The sequence below is a fragment of the Bombus affinis genome, chromosome 5, assembly GCF_024516045.1.
Source record: "Bombus affinis isolate iyBomAffi1 chromosome 5, iyBomAffi1.2, whole genome shotgun sequence".
Lineage (NCBI taxonomy): Eukaryota > Metazoa > Arthropoda > Insecta > Hymenoptera > Apidae > Bombus > Bombus affinis.
In genome coordinates, this window is record NC_066348.1 from 15917708 (window position 1) to 15935013 (window position 17306).

The window sequence follows — 17306 nt, forward strand, 5'->3', positions numbered from 1 at the left end:
ATCGAGCAACGTTTCATTCGAGCCGAAAGGACATCTTTTAAGAGCTTCGAAAAAGGATCGACGCGAGAAGCTCTGACCTGGGCGTACGGTATTTTAATTCGTGAATGGACACGTTCCATGGACGATGTTCCCTAGGAAACGCCACCAGATAGAAACGCCGGTTTGGACAGCAAAAGATCACGATCGTTCCTTCCCTCGTACGATGGTTGATCCTCGAGAAATGTAGAAAACGACGCGGAACCTCGCCGATTATGAGGGTCCATTGAGAGATGAAGATCCACGAAGATCTGCCGCGCTGTCTGACCTCGTCTCCTTTCTCGTGGGGTATTTTTGGTAAAACCCAGCCGACGTGGAAAGATCTTTCGTCGGTTCGGTTTTGTCGAAGGTGTGAGGTTACAAAGGGAAAACGAAGAGATCGCATGTTTTGTACGACGCGACTGTGTCCTGTGGGCCTCATGCCGGGCGAACGAGGAATTCCCTGGCCGTGTGTCCCGCAGAACCACCGAAAGCCTGAGATACATCTTGTCGCCTCTTGTCGCTTGTTCCGATTTCTCGTCCTTTTCTTTCAGCCGGTGCACAGCCTTCTTGCCCGCGCGAACGAACAAATTAGGTTTCGAAGGATTTTCCTGGTGCAGAGTTCGAATGGGTCGCTAACGGCTCGAAAATTTAAAGTAAGAAGCAAGGAAATATTCGCGGCCGCAGTTTTATAGACATTTCCTTCGTTTATTATACTATTTTTCCACGTTTTCCCTTGTTGTGAAAGCCAACGCCGGTACATTCAATTATCATCGTTGCCTTCTGCTCGTCGAACTGTGAATATCGCTCGGTGTTTTAGAGGATGCAGGTTCATAGAGAAAAATCAGCACGAACACCGGGAATGTAATTAAAATGGTCGCGTATTTCTGCCAATTTTAGCAATTTCGCGGCGACGTGCGGCGTGCCGCTAAAGAAGCTCAAGGAATCATGCAATTATAATTTATTCGCGTGTCGCCCGTCGACTCGCTCGACCCTTCTCTCCCCTCCTTTCCTCTACTCCTGCTTTCCATTTAACTCGTACTCTCATTTTTCCTTTGAGCCCAGTTTTCACCGGCTTTACCGGTGTTCGTCGTTATTGTACAAAGATAATGCGCGGCTCGTAATTAATTCTTTCCGATTCGATAAAAGGAACAATATCTGCAGGCAGAGGTCGTGGAGAACGTCAAAATTTCGAGTATCCCTATTCGCCTTTCCCGGAATGGGTATTTCAGCTTTTAATTTCAAAGAGTTCCGATGTTAATGCGCGTTCCGGTTGCGACGGGAGAGCTCTCGGAGCCGCAACCCCTCGTTTACCGCTGCTTTCTGCGCCACGATTATGGGAATGAACGAGATCCACGGCTAGACAAATCTGTCCTTCGAATTGTTAGCACATGTCCGCGCTCGCCGACAAAGCGAATAGAAATCCTGCTGCGAGCTGTGCCGTCAGCTGAACGGTCACTTTCCGACAACCGCTCGAGGATGATACGAATCACTGAGAAAATCAAATTCAAACCTAATATTAATATTAAATTATCGTAATTATATATAATCGAATTACGATTTTGTACGAAGAAACGTAAGTGGGAAAAACGAATTTATGAATGGATACGTTGATGTTGCGATTAATAGAAAAATTCTTGAGGACCTGAATATGAAGTGGGAATTTTAATAAATTTGTATTTTTCTCGGCAAAAATGCTCTTTGCTGCACGAGTAAGTAACAAGTTGGCGCATCATGGTGAAAGGTGTTACTAGCCTGAGATCCTAATCTGTCGCGCTACACAACCAGAAGCCCTATTGTGATGGCTCGTTCGTGCCCATCTTCCAGAAACGCTCCTTACCAGGCCCGGTAGCTAAACTGGCCATTATGAGTGCCGAAAGAATCGTTGCCATCTCGCTCTGCTTTCTTCGCTTTCCTGTCTGCCAAACTGTCCTACTTCTTATTTCAGTATTATAGGGTATTACTAGTCCTACCGTTCCTACCTGAACTATGTGTCGATCAGTGATATCCGGATGGAATCGACACGTCCTACGTAATCATTGAAGTCGCCGAAACGGAAAATCGAGCGCGACACGTTGTCGCGAACATTCTCACTTAGTTTTACGAATTCTAGAAATTTATATATCCGTCTTTGCATATCGAACACTCGATATCTTTTTTGGAACGAATCGTCTCCTTAACGTTAATGTTCAAGCGTGACAGTTAAGAAGGCGATACAGAAATACAGAAGCGTCGAGACGTAAATAATTCCAGCAGGCTCATCCCATGTTTTCAGACTTTACATAAGCTACGGATCATTGTCCGTAAGAAACAACCCTTCAAGGCACGGTAACCGTAATTACTTACCTGTAAGGTAGACGCTTATCCACCTGCGAGATTCATTGATTTTTATGGGCACACCTAGTTTTATTCGTGACCGGCAGGTGGTAGGGTAAAACCGACCAACGGACGAAGGTCTGTGACGAAACGCTCTTAGATATCTCTGATACGGAAGCATTGAAGTACCTCCTTTACTTTTAAGGAAGACGCTTTACATCGACGAACTCCTGTGACATTTTTCAGTAATAGACGAATCGTTATATTTGCGATCCATTATCCTTTTGTAAATATAAAAAGATATCTTGGAATTTATATAATAAGGGAAACTCTTTCACTTTTCACTTTTAACGTTAAACGAAACTAAAATTAAATCGTACGTTGATAGTGTTAAACGGTTCTTCTAGGAAGGCTATGGACAACGAAGTTCTGGACAGAAGTGTGAAATGTGTTTACAGCGTAAGTCGAGGGTGGGAATTGGTTGGGAAACGTATCGAAAGGCGGGCTGTCCAGGGGCGTATCAGGGTGAGACGCTTGGTCGGCCAAGCGTCTCGGAGCGAAGCGTGGTCGCGCGAGACAATTGAAAAAATCACTTGTCTCGCCCTAAAAGTAGGGAGAGTAGAGACCCTAGTGGATGCTGGAGCGGCAAGTAACACTGGATGATGAGAGGGTGATATCCGTGAGCGGTAGTCCGTTAAACGCAATGTCCCGGATCCAAAACATTGCGGTTTGCCTCCGGAAGTTGGCGTTCATACCGTTTTCAGCACGTGCACTGGCCGAATCGTGTTCTCAATAGATATTTATTGGTTCTTAACGATACTCGAATACGATTCTCGTAGTGTCAATACTGACGTCAGGTGCGATGGATGACGTTAGAAAAAAAGAAAACGTTTCTGTAGTGGTACATTATGGGGAAATGATTTTTTTCAGGTTCGTACAGCTGGAAGTGGAGTCAGGGGGTGGTTGGACGCATCCCACGAAACAAATAATTGGTTGAAGTATGTTCGAAGCACTAGCAGTCCGCACACCGTTAATATGCGACACGTGCTTATTGGTGGACAGGTAATAACCGTTAATTAAAAAAAGAAAAATTCGACACATTACAAACATAAAACGTAACGATTGCTCGTTCGGCTTTGCCAGCGGTTTATGTAATGATCACAAATACCACTCACCACGAACGTTTCCATTTCCGTGCGAGCTTCGACAATTTGTTTTACAAGTCGATAGTAACTTCGCGCGTGGCGTTCGGTATTGACCACTAACGAATTCGATTTCGAACGCAACTGACACTGGATCGACAGTTGCAGTTAATAGGAAGGACTAATTACACGGTGTCAGACGCACTCGTAGTTAATTCTACGTGTGCTAGCGAAACTAATAAAAAAAAAAACACGTGCCCACGCTGCCATGTTTCCGTGACTCGCTAATGAGACGACGATGGAACGGGAACCGCGACCAAGTTTGTAGATTTACGTTTAGATTTGTAACTGCCAAATGCACTACTTCAAAATTTTAACTCTCTTGTTCTTCCGCACGCAACTACGCTAGTCGCCGAGTTGTTGTTTTCAACCACTAGGCCAGCGGTATTCTCTTCAAATAAATGGACGATATACCGTCATGTTCACCATAATCGTATTTATTTCGTAAAAGACAACACGAATCGAGTTTCAACGTAGCAACGATTTTTCGCATTGAATTATTCAGGAATTTTGAGGATGGTTCTATAAATTGAACAGAGACATCGGAGGTCGCGGTGTCAATTTGAGGTTGATCCTGACCTCTCGTCCTTTGCATTTTCTATCTATGTGAACCATGGCACATGGCGTTGGCTACGTTGTGGGCGCTCCCTAAGCTACGTGTATACAGGGTGTTTAGTTATTAAGTCACCCTACGGGGTCGTTTCGGTGACTTCCTATACGCCCTGTTTGCAATCGCTGTGGGAATGGGGGATGTGGCCCGCTCTATCAGAGCCCTACAGAATCGCCGTTGTAATGACTTTTCGGGGACCTTCTGACGATATCATAAAGATCCTTTCATTGCGTTCGACTATTATGGACTCGCTGGAAAATTTGTACCGCTAAAAACTGTTAACGATATTAACGAATGGCGAGGGAATTAGAAATTATCGGAGTTTCGATTTCCTGGTTTACTCGACGATTCGATTTGCGATTTAACCGATCTTTATCCTTTGTAACACGATTCGTAATTGTCGAAGCATCATTTTGATATTGTCATTGAACGGTACTCGAGATTGTTCGAAGAAGCTCGAGATAATTCGCGATGAAAGGCAACGAGTGAGGGTCGGAAGATTCAAGGAGGTGTCATTGTCCGCAGATGGTGTACGAAGCGGTGCGGGATATAGCGGCGGGTGAAGAGCTGCTTCTCGGTGTTCGAGAACCTCTTCAACTTCAGGATATGCTCGGTGAAAATACTACCGAGGACAGAAGCGATCGAGAGACCGGTGAGTATCAAACGCGCTGCGATCTTGCCGCAAGAAAGGACGCGTGCTATATCGTTTTCTCGTTGCGTTATTGTGGCTGTTAACGTTTTATTAACCCACGAGACGGTTACTCGATCGAACAAAAACCGGGCCCGTTAAAAATTTCCTTTTCCATCGAAGGAGAGATCGATCGCGAGCCAACGAGTGTTCGCCAACTGACGTGATAACGGAAGCACGGGGCAAGCGAACAGATAATCAAACCCATTAAAATATTCCCAATCGTCGAACATGCGGGGCAAGCTGCCTTTACGACTTTTCGGGCCGATACATATCGTGACTTGCGCGCACTTGTGCGGGATCGCGCGTAAAAGTCGGAATGACAGGAGGCAGGTGTCTTCGGAAAGCGGAATTACCGATCTGATGCGAGGGAGGACAGAGGGTAAATCGTGAATCGTTGATTGCACGAGCTGCTCGTCATGCACCCGTGATTCTGGCGTGATTCACCTGGTCGGCCGTTGCGTATTAACCCCTTTTTATCGTAATAAGCGCTGATTATCGCGAGATAGACGTACTCGTGCCGCGTGTTACTTCACCTCGAGTCGCTTTAAATTTCAATTTAAATCGTCGTTCACCCAACTGCGCCTCGATTCCTACGGAAAAAGTTGGAAATCCAATAGCGAAAGGGAAACTTTCGTTCTCCACGACCATTTGTCTTCAACTTTCATTAGGTGAAGAGCGAGAAATATATACGAGACATTTGCAAAGAGGGTTGCCACCTAGGTGCCTGACTGCTCGACAATTATCTGGTTGTAACTCCTGCACGATGGTCAGGATTCGGATGACTGCTAGGCAGAGATTAAAGGGGGCTATACGCGACACCCAGATGTCGCGGTAATTAAAAGCGGGATTATTATGAAAGTTGGAGGCGGCGCGGTGTCTACGGTTAATTCGCCGGCGATTTTTCCTCGTAATTTCACCGACTCGTAAACGTCTCCTCCGAGGACAGAAGACACGGGGCGCAGCCGACTCGTTCTTAATTAAATCGGCCTCACCCTCCAGCCAATTAAAATTTCGAAGATTTCAACCCACTTTCTATTCCACTTATAAATCGTCTACGAAGAAGGGGTGGCAGGTTTCTTCGGTTAGCAACTTCGCTCTCGATTTTGAGTCAGCCTGACAACTCCCGGAGAGGTTCATTGTAACGATTTCGACTGACGTTTATTCGTAATTATGCAAGTTTGATCAGAGAATGAAGGATTATTGAAAAATTCGTATCGCTAGAAATACTACTTCATTCTTTCTTCGATCGTTCCAACGATACGCCATCCCTACTCAAAACTATTCGTGTTCTTCGTGTTTTTTCCCCCCTTAGGGATCGTAATAAGCTAAAAAAGACTACAACCTATGAGACATGGAAAAATGTACAACAGAATCGCCGTTAATCCAGCGAAACCATTTTTACGAGAAACCCTGACAATCTGGTACATGCAGCGAGAATAATGATGTCAAACAAACGGAGTACACCCCGTTGCAACCCTTGCGAGGGACATCTCTGCTCCGTCTCCCTTCAGCGGATCATTTCTTTTCACTGGTGCGGAGGGATGCTAAGGGAATCGCTTTAACGCGACTGCATGAGGGTGCGACTATGTATGGAACAGCATTAAAACGGCGATAAGATCTCTTTTATGCGTTTGAAACGTTTGGAAATCAGTTTTTACACGATTCCTCTATACGATGAAAATATCGATATATCCTGGGAAGCTTTCGGGCATATCCGGTTTTATCTGCGCTTGATTGTTCGCGCCGTCTTTGGCGATCAAAGTAGCTGGATATATTCGCGAACGAAACCATTCTCGATAGGCAGTTACGCGAACTAATGCTTCGTCGAATGACGAGCGAGGGCGTTTTACGTTAGCGAGACAGGCATGACTTTTTGCGACGATTCGGTAAACCACGCTTGCACGAGGCGTGTATCAGGGGGGCGTAGATGCAACGGGCGGCGGCAGTTAACGTGAGTTATGGTTTTGATTTTTCGCGGCGCTCAGTTTTTCCCTCTATTACCTAGTGGTGCTTACCCCGCCAATTTTCGTTCCAACCATGAGACACATCTCTCTTTTTCTCTGGATGGCTCTATTTAAGGTTGTAGATAATTTATGGCCTTGTATTGTCGATTAACGCGCGCATAACCTCGCCTCATGGTCGGTGAAGGAAAAAAAAGAAGGGCACAGCTTAAAAAAAGGGGTATCCGCGCATAAAAGGGCACGCGACGCTGTTTTCGAGGGGGGTGCCACGCGCACGCGGAGGGCGGTGAAAATGGATGACAACCCTATCTGATTCATCGAACTAATGACACGTTCTGCTTGACATTTTACTCGCGTTGCGATACTCGTGCAACGCAGTGCTTGTGGAATTTGCGAATGTGAATTACGATTTCCCCGTTTGAAAATTTTATTCCGTTAAACCTTCGTGGACAACGCACGCAGACGAATAACATATTAGCGATGACGAGCTGTTTGTTTTGCTTCGAGGTGTCCGTTATCCCGCTCGAACTCCTCGGGGCCATGTACTTGGTCCTGGTCCGTCACGATGCCACGGAAACATTGATTTCCGTTACTTTTTCCCATGTAACCGCCAACTGACACGGCTGCAGGGGGTATTACCAATGGATCCCACCTGTTGACTTTCAACGACGTGACGTTACATTCCGTCAGGTTTTTTAGTAACGTGCTCGATAGTGATGCATAATACCAAGATTGATCTACACGATACTCATTTTTTGGTGAAAATTTAATATATCTTGCAAACGACGAATATATCAGAAACGTTTATAATCATCCGACGATAAACAGTCGGTTGAATTTGACGAAAAAATATTCCTAAAGTTCTTATTTATATTTGCAAATTTTTCCTTCCATGAAACCGTTGACATATTTTTTGTCTCCATCTACTGTCGATCTATGCGATGGTTTTTTGAAAGAGCAGTGCACAACCCTATTAGCAGATCGCGAGGTCGACCGCATCCTTCATTGTTTAAATTCACGGCGTGCCGCTTCAAATTAGTCGTGGATAGAGGAACGATTAACGTTCTATGGGGGGTTGGCTGCGTGGCGAAGGGCGTAGTTGGTGGCGTAGGGACTGTGCCCGGTTCCCATGAAGGTCCGTTGGGGGCCATCGCTCGACCATATGGTTGGGACAAGTGTAGCGGCAGATTTAAATAACCGTTGGTGGACGGGTATCGTTTCGACTTTGCCATTCGCCCGGCTAATAGTCGATCAACGTACATCGATCGATCAACTATTTCCATATTTTTAATTCGTCTACGTTTAGCTTTGAAATGACATTAATCACGATTAAATTACGATTTAAAATTAATCTCTATTTTACACTTTTACATTTAAAAGATAACGTGTTTAGGTAAGTGAACCAAAAAGGCTAAGTTATTCGGACTATCGACAGATTATACTGTCTATATCGGTTTAAAAAGTGTATTTTTTTTTTACTTGCGGAGACTTTAGAAGGCTCTGGCCGTTGGATCGGTCTGAAATCTCCATCATTAAAAATTACACGCTGTCTCGTTCACGGACTCCTGATTTTACCTGCCGTTGCTCTTGTCAGTTGGGGGTGAACAGAGGCCGCAGGGGGCAAACGAGTCTCACCTGTGATTGGTTGGACTCCGACCTCGCTGTTACCAATGGGAAGCGGTCCCCGACACCCCGTTCGCGTTTTCAGTTGCAGAATAACATTCTACCAGCTAACTGGTGCATCATTGTATCCACTGTCTTCGTCGACTGCAGCATCGTGACCGACTAGCGATAGGAGAAGGTACTTGATAGTGGTCGTGATGTGTTTTCTCGTGTTAACTTTCTTCTTCGCTCCTTTGCTACTCGTCCAACGTATTTAGTTTTGCGTTTATTATTCAAACTTTGGAATGTTTAAAAAGAAATCGTCGTCGATTTTTCAAAATATTCATTAAAAATAAAAGGCTGAAAGGACGACGTTGTAATTGTAATTTTGAGAGTGCAGTGTTTCGACGTTTCTGTTGAAAAACGAAGTAACGCGACGTTTAGGAAAAAATAGTCCATAGGATGCTCATAGACAGACCGAGTTCTTCCACGGATAGATAAACCGATAGTGCCGGTTTGATTTAATAATTCAGGAACAATCCCGGCGTCCACTTGTCACGCCACTCTCTGCTGGCTCCCCGCGCGCTTCTCGATCACGTAATTCGCCCACACTAGGACGGGTCACGTATCATCGTTCTCGGGGTTGTAATTTATAGAGCCGCAGCCCGTCACAAAGTGGAACGGAATTATGACTTTCAGTCTATCTTCGTTTCTCTTTCTGCAGGGCCGTTTCATGTGTCTTTTCTTTTCTATGCTTGTAGCCTCGCAACACAGTGGGACCGTAGACGAAGATAAAGAAGACGAGGAGGAAGGGGAGACCAGATGCCCTGTCTGCGACAAACCGTTTCAAGATATTGAACTGTAAGTATCCTAAAAAGAAATCATACTTTGATCGTAATAAATTTCAGTAGCTTCGTTAGGTAACTGATTCGCTCTTAACAATAAGATTGTTTAAACAAAATCGTTAAAATTCATATTTTTTCTTTCTCGACCTCCTTGAACCTTTATCAACGAGCAATAGATTTATTATTACGTTTTATGAAGCGAGAAATCGCCATAAAGTCGACGATACTAAAGCTTGGTTCATGAAGGATTTATAAATAACTCTTTATACGCTGTTGAAATCAGATCGTCGGGAATTGTCCCCTCTAGCGACACACCGACGACAAATCGCGATCGAGATTGATATATTTTTCGTAACCATCTACTTATATTATCACCCTGAGGATTAATTTTTACATCGATACCAGATACGGACGGTTGTATTTTCATATCTAGCATTAGTGCTCGAGAGAAACAACAGATCGAACTGGTAATCGTAATTTGATATGACGGATAAGTTATTCATTAATCGACAGGAAAATACAGGAACGAGAGGCGCGTTATCCACTCGAAATCTGAGCGTTAGCTGCGCTCCGTTCGAAAAGAGGGGCCCCGAGCACGCGAACCATATCGAGGGTTGCCTTCAGAATTACGATAGCTTTTTCAGGGGCCGACATTGTTTGCGTAGCGCTATTAAACGAAAAGTCAAATACTTAACCGATGCGATCGTCGTATGAAAGCTTGGATTATTTGCCTTCTAATTTCTTCCCACGAGCTTACAAGACCAAAGTAAAAGGGTATTGTCCTAATTACCTTACAGAGGATCGAGTCTTCTAATTAAAAATAAATACTCTTCTTTTCTTAGTATTTGCAATTATGCATTTCCAATGTTATTCCATAAACATTTTTGTTAGGCAACGGTTAGTTTTCGTAATTAAGTTGGCGAAAAGTTTTTCAGTGTTACGTAACCGCAGTTGGTCCAATTTCGGACATCCATTTTGGCCTGTTCCGGCATCAGTTTCCCGGTTTGGCGACAGACCGCAACACCAGCCGCTTCCGTGAGCCTCGGCTCGGCAGAGTCACCTGTTGTAGCACATAAAGTACGCGCGAGATCCGCATTTGGTTGCATCGAGCCACCCCCTTATGCATCATCGAAGGCGTCGCGTGCCCGCAGCTCATCTGGCACAGCGCACCGTCACCGTGAACCTACTATCTCACCACGAATAGGTTTCACGCGACACGTGTGTTCGAGGGTGTAAAATCAATGCCGCCACCACACCATGGCACATCCTGTGACCATAACCCGTGGCCAGCTCGCGACACCCCGCTCTTACAACGAGCGTTGTTCGTGTTGAACCCCGCCATCGCCACCGTTGTCGCGACTCTCTTACTCTCTCTCACTCTCTCTCTCTTCGTTTCTTTGTGTGTATACGATGACCACCCTCTTCCTTCGGGGGCGTGTGACCGTTATTACGAGAGAGCTTGTCCGCTGGCGCGCTACCGGAGTCACTTAGTCATCATCCTCGACTGCACCGAGCGCAGTCTTCGTCGGTGCGCTGCCCCGGATCGATTATATCTGAGGTTTCTTGTTCGACCCGCTTTGAGATTTCGCCGCGATTACGCTCCAGTTTCCAGGGCTTTTGCCGACAACACAGCGCCGTTCTTCTAGCCGGGCTTGTCATTCTTGAATATTGAATTTAAGAGAGTGGGAAAACTATCGACGGTTTGAATCGACGGTCACGAGGATGTGACATATGGTTTAGTGTAGGATTTTAGTGACAGATGTCTGAATAGTGTGATGAATTTCTTAGTGATTCTTGGTGTTTTTCTTTCAGATTAGACAGTCACCTGATAACGTGTCACAGATATCCAGCGGAACAGCATCGCTGCGACAATTGTCCCCGTGCGTACGCCTGGCGACCACTGTTGGTTCGTCATCGTGCGATCGTCCACGGTGATCTCCGCAACTACCCCTGCGAGAACTGTCCGAAGGTAAGCATCACATTTGACGCAAACTTTACAAAACACGACACGTATCTCCTTGGAGTAACATCTTCAAAGTTTCGCTAACAGTCGGACAAACCGCAGGTCTTCACGGACCCGTCGAACCTCCAGCGTCACATCAGGACCCACCACGTGGGCGCGAGAAGCCACGCGTGCACTGAATGCGGAAAGACGTTCGCCACCAGTTCCGGTCTCAAGCAACACACTCATATCCACAGCAGCGTGAAACCGTTTCAGTGCGAGGTGTGCTTTAAAGCATACACGCAGTTCTCGAACCTATGCCGACACAAACGCATGCACGCTGATTGTCGTATGCAGATCAAATGCGTTAAATGCGGACAGTCCTTCAGCACGGTCACCTCGTTATCAAAGCATAAGCGATTCTGCGATTCGACACCGCCGACCGGTCCACCTGGCGCTATGCCGCAGTTACCAACCCCAGCGCCGAGTCCTTTTCTGGTCTATCCCAGACCTCCGGTCAGTCTCCCAGGAGGTTTGCCTTTCTATCCACCAAGTTTGATGGGACCCTATCCGGGAATTTTCCCGAACGCTCCTAACTTTTTGAACACTCCGCTCTTGTTCCCGCCAAAAGTTGAGGAAGCTGAGAAAAGGAGCGACAGCCCAAAGAAAGAGCGCTTCACCCCGCCGAGAGTACTGCCGCAGCATAGTAAAGTATCTCCATCCACTGCTGAGGAGGCTACCTCCTCGTTCAGACCATCTCCGGCTAGGCCACCTGTCCAGCCAACTCCCGAGAGCGACGACGATCCCTCTAAGAAACGGGAGACCAACAGAAACAACGAGAAAAAGACGGATTCTGAACATGCCCCGGCAACCACGAACGAAGAGACGACGGATCAACCTTTAGATCTAAGAGTCCAAACGAAGAAGCAACGAACGAATTCGAACATCGCAGAGAGAAAGAGTCGTAGCCCGTCACCAACGCCAGCGCCGATGGAAGAAGCACCACCTCCTCCAGATCCTCCAAAACCCGAGGAAGAAACGCCCGTGCCAATGGAGGTCGATTCCAAGGATGTACCCAACAGCCCACAGCTAAGAACCAGCTTACCCACGGAACAACCACCTACCACCACACCACCGCACATGGCGTATCCCAGACCGATTCACCCGATGTTGCTGGAGGCCATGTATCGCGGACCAACTAGTTCCTTTCCAGGATTTCCAGGTGGACCACCGCCTCCTGGTAGTGCAACCCCGGAATCCAGACTGCTACCACCGCTACCACCCTTCGGACCACCGCGTGGGCTTCCTTTTTTAGGGACATTTATGAACGGGCTCAGCGGCGCTAGGCCAGGAGGCGGAGGATTCGATCTGCTTGCCAGGCCGCCGTTGGGACCGTTCCCCGGCGTGAAGCCGTTCCAAGAGGCCGTGATCGCGCCCCATCACCATCATCATCATCATCACGCCCACGGCAAAATGAAAGACCGATATTCCTGCAAGTTCTGCGGGAAGGTGTTCCCCCGATCCGCTAATTTAACCAGACATTTGCGTACGCATACCGGCGAACAACCCTATAAATGCAAGTATTGCGAGCGGTCCTTCAGCATCTCCAGTAATCTTCAGCGGCACGTGAGGAATATCCACGACAAACAGAGACCTTTCAAGTGTCCACTTTGCGAGAGATGCTTCGGTCAACAGACAAATTTAGACAGACATTTGAAGAAACACGAAGCCGACGACGGTAGTGGCGTTGTTTCCGTGGCGGATTCACCGGGAAGTAGCAACGAAAACGAACGAGAGGACACGTACTTCGACGAAATCAGATCGTTCATGGGAAAGGTGACTTATGGTGGCGAGGCTGGCTATGGATTGCCCCCACACCCGGCCTATTTACCTAGTCGACTTCACGAGATGCACGAGTCCAAGATGGAAACGGAATACGACGAAGACGAGGATAGCGAGGAAGGAGTCTCTCCTTTGGATGAAACGGATGGCTTGTCACCCGCAGAGGCTAAAGAATCCACTCCACCACCGCAATACGATCTGAAGCTGAGGGAGAAGCAGGAACTGCTCAACAATAACACGGCCGAGCCCGTCATCGAGATATCCACATAGCCCATAGGTCGGATAGTTTGAAGAAGATGGAAATTATTCGCGGAAATGCTGTTTTAGTGACGCACATAGAACTATTACAAAGGTGTTCGTCTTGATGTAACTGTTATAACCGTAGGAAAATTCGATCTATCGTGTTTTCAAGTAACTCGTCGCGAAAAGAGTGTCAGTTTGAGAATTTCGTCGCTGACACCATTACTTCTTTGAAGTTGAACTTTCTTCGGGGTACGATAAGATGTTAAAGACGCTAAAGAAAAGTGCGTTTATAGTAATCCGCAGACATTTTTGGATTCGGTGGGCTTTTATTTTTCAAGTTTCTATTTTCTTTTCTTTTTGCACCGCAAGAGTGAGAATGTAAGAGAGATCGAACGAAATTCACTGTCCTTTCTCATACACGAACAAATACATATACACGTACATATCCACATATACACATATTCACGTTCGTTATGGACAAGCTGTTCAATAGCGTAGTTCCTACAGGCTCGTTTTCATTGTACACGCGCACGTAATTAATAATCGTTCGAACTTTCCCTCTTTTCCCTTCGACGACCTGATTATCGGTCGCTAATTGTAGTATTATTTACCCAAGTTACTGAAAGTTATTTTGCGTCGTGGGAAGCTGTATTACGCGAAAGACAGATCCCGATTCGAGTTTCTAAATCTCGATTACCCTCCTTTAATAGTATGTATATTCACACAAGACGATCTAATCGTGCAGCGATTTAAAGATATCAGAGCCGGGAGAAGATTAAGCATCGACGTTTTTTTTTCTAGTGAGTAGTTCGATGGTTGCAATTCTCGACGGAAGCGAATTCAAGGAACCTCGTGGAGCTCGTGCTCGAATAGGTAGAAAAGTACGTGCATATGTCTGATGTTAGTCGGCTTGAAACCAAAGCGACGAGGATGACGATTATTGAAGTGAACGTGTAATTAAAAGAGTAACGTTTTATGAGAATCTGTGTACAAATTTCTATTAGGTGATATAACGTTTGTAAAAAAGAAGAAGAATACAGAAGTTCTCTGCGATTTTTAATATATATATATATATATAGATAGATATTATACATATGCATATATTATAAATATGCGATCTTATCAATTTATTGTGACGAGAAATACTTTATAGAGACGCATAATTGTTACGTTTATTTCACTGGATAATAAATAAGCTGATCGCGCGTGTTTTCATCCTGTTCTCGATGTTCAAGAATGATGCTCGTGAATGTTCAACGAAACAAACATTTGAATTTTGTACAGGCGTAGGCGTGTACGGAATCGCAAAGAGAAAGAAAAAATAAAGTTATTTCCCTTCTTTTCTTTTGATCATTCCCAGGCAATGTTTGTGAATAGCGTTTTGATAATGGCGTTGACAACATAGGAAGTTATCTTGTTTTTTCACGTAAAAGTTTACGAATACATGCTCTACATATCTCTTCTTCTCTCATCCTTTTCTCTAATAGACGATAACAAACTTACAGTTTGATTAAGCATACTTACGTCGATCATACTAATTAAGAACGATTATATTATGAATCTATCTATACATATTGTATAAAAGCATCCTGTAACTTCATTATAATTACTATTAAAATATTACACTTCAAATATGATGATTACTATTAATTAACTCATTATTAATTACCCAACACCTCTTTCTATAAAAATTCGTACTATAGTATACAAGTATGTGAATGTATAAATATATAAGCGTTTATTGCAGAATTATTTGATAGAATGCTCACATTTTCTCGGAAATTATTTATTTATGTACATACAGGTACCATTTATCGAGAGAAAAGTATTCAAATTATTTTGGATATTTAACTTTTTTCATACTTTATCAATCAGAGAAGATTTTCATACTTTATCAATCGACAAAATTCCTATATAACATACTATTTCAATTTCGCGCGCATGCCAAAGCTGCTCGCGCGAAAGAAAAAAGTGGTTCTTTAGCCAATTAGAAAGCAGCTAAGCGACGCCTTGCGCAGGACGTCATTTACCTGTCGAAAATCGCGGCGTTCAGACGTGTTACCCAGCGTGAGATATCTTAAATAGAACTCTAAACGGTTAGAATGAATGTTCTTAATAAACTTTTCTATTTCTTTCGTACTGTTTCCTTAATAGACTCTGGTAATAAATATTTTTTAATAGATTTTTTAATTTCAAATCGATTGACTTGATTTTATTGTATTTATGTATATAATTTCATTTAAGAGATTTTAATCAGTCGTACTTTGTTGCATTTCCCGCGTGAATTTTCTATGGTATCGCCATCTCACGACTTTTATCAATAATTTTTATTGTTTCTAAAGAAGACGCCATTACAAGTTTAGATTTTGGCGCGTAACATTATCGTGCTCTTCCAGCAACTGTTTGGTCAAGAAATTCTGGATTTTTTGCAAAGATTTTCGAGTATTTATAAAATGTGATACGGTTTATTAGTAGAAGATACGTTTCAGCCTTCGGTAACACAATATAATCCCTAAAATTAGTTATATTGCATTTAGAGTATTCGTTAATGTTCAGTGTAGCGATACATATTTTATAACATTCGCAAATAATATTTTACGCCTTCCCAGACGTCGTTTTAACATGTACCTTTATAACAGCAGTAAACAGCAATATTTTTCAAAACAAACGCTCGGTAAGAGGAAGAAGAAAAGCATATAACGGCATGTAACGGCCCTTCTCCCCCTAAGAGTTTTACTTTCAGCGAATGTTTTTATGATGGCGTGTAATGCGATTAGTGAAATCAGTGTTTGTTCTGTAATTGTAATTTTAATATTTCTCAGAGTAGAATATCTCTTATTAGTACCAATTGCAATAGTTATACGCGAAATTAGAGTCAGCATTTGTTCGTCGGTTTATTTATCGGGCGCGATGGTAATTTTTCATTTCTCTTTTTGTATATAGTTGTTTTTTTTTAATATTCGTTTTTTGGTATTCGAGTCAGTACTCAAGAGGATAAAGCATCTTCTGGAGCCTAGCAGTGTAAGTAATTTTGCACATTATTCATCCATTTAGTTTATTCTTTGTATATTGCTTGAATTATTTTAATAACTATTGGAAAGAAGCCTCAAAGTTTCTCTATATTGAATTATAAAATGTACATTTGAAATTGTTCTATTAAAGTTTCAATTCTTATAGTAATTACCGTTTATTAAGTTTAATAGAATTTTATGATTCATTATCTTGGACTTTTGAAACAATCAAACAATCAACACTGTGGCTCTAAGAATAAATTATAATGTTACATATTTTGTTACAGCTTCCCCACAATCTCCACTTCCTTGTGTTCTCTGGATAGAATAGAAAATTTGTATTTTTGCCTATTACATTAATAAACTGTAAAATTTTGTCTTCAACAATAAATTGTATGTATACTATTGTATATTTTATTACAGATATTTCATAACCTGTACGTCTACCATAAGGTTTGATAATTTTTCTGGGATGACAACCTTCATGATGGTTTCTTCTGAGGTACGTCAAAATTGTCGACATCGTCCATCGTCCAAATGTAACTGTGAGTCGCATGCTTTTTTGTCCCTCCGGTCACTCAATCATGTCGTAGGATGAAAGGCCCGAATCGACACGGGTGATTGGTTGTATCACGTAGAATTTTCTACGAGCATAGTGACCGCGAGTATTTATTATATCCGTAGGTGGTAGTACATATTTTCTTTTTATATGTTTTATTTATTAGTTCAGGATAGATATCCTTGCGCATCGCGTTTTTTTTATAACATGAACAATGCTATGTAATGTTAGTAGTTGATTATTAATTATGGATGATCATGAATGGAGTGAAATATCATATTCATATCGGTCAATTCATATGGATATAAATATGGGTATAAATAAAATATGAATCTTTTTGAGTAACATATCATTTTCAAAAGTTTAAAAAGTTTTCATTGTATTTCTTGAAGTATATCTTATACTATAAAAGAGTGCATTTACTTCTGCGTTAGCATGAAAGGTTATTAGACAGATTCATATTATAA

At 43.4% G+C, this 17306-nt stretch overlaps 1 protein-coding gene across 5 annotated transcripts in view; it reads left to right on the top strand.

The window, feature by feature from the left end:
• The window catches only part of LOC126915965 (histone-lysine N-methyltransferase MECOM-like), a 57961-nt gene extending 43058 nt beyond the window's left edge, over positions 1 to 14903 (top strand). For 3 of the 5 annotated variants that reach the window (XM_050721249.1, XM_050721251.1, XM_050721247.1), the window contains exons 4-8: positions 3262 to 3393; positions 4669 to 4795; positions 9159 to 9258; positions 11055 to 11211; positions 11293 to 14903. In XM_050721249.1, coding sequence (XP_050577206.1) covers positions 3262 to 3393; positions 4669 to 4795; positions 9159 to 9258; positions 11055 to 11211; positions 11293 to 13296 — 2520 coding nt within the window. In that variant the 3' untranslated portion in view covers positions 13297 to 14903. The remainder of the gene's footprint in view (positions 1 to 3261; positions 3394 to 4668; positions 4796 to 9158; positions 9259 to 11054; positions 11212 to 11292) is intronic. The other 2 variants (XM_050721250.1, XM_050721252.1) reach the window with 2 other exon arrangements.
• Positions 14904 to 17306: the final 2403 nt, after the last annotated feature.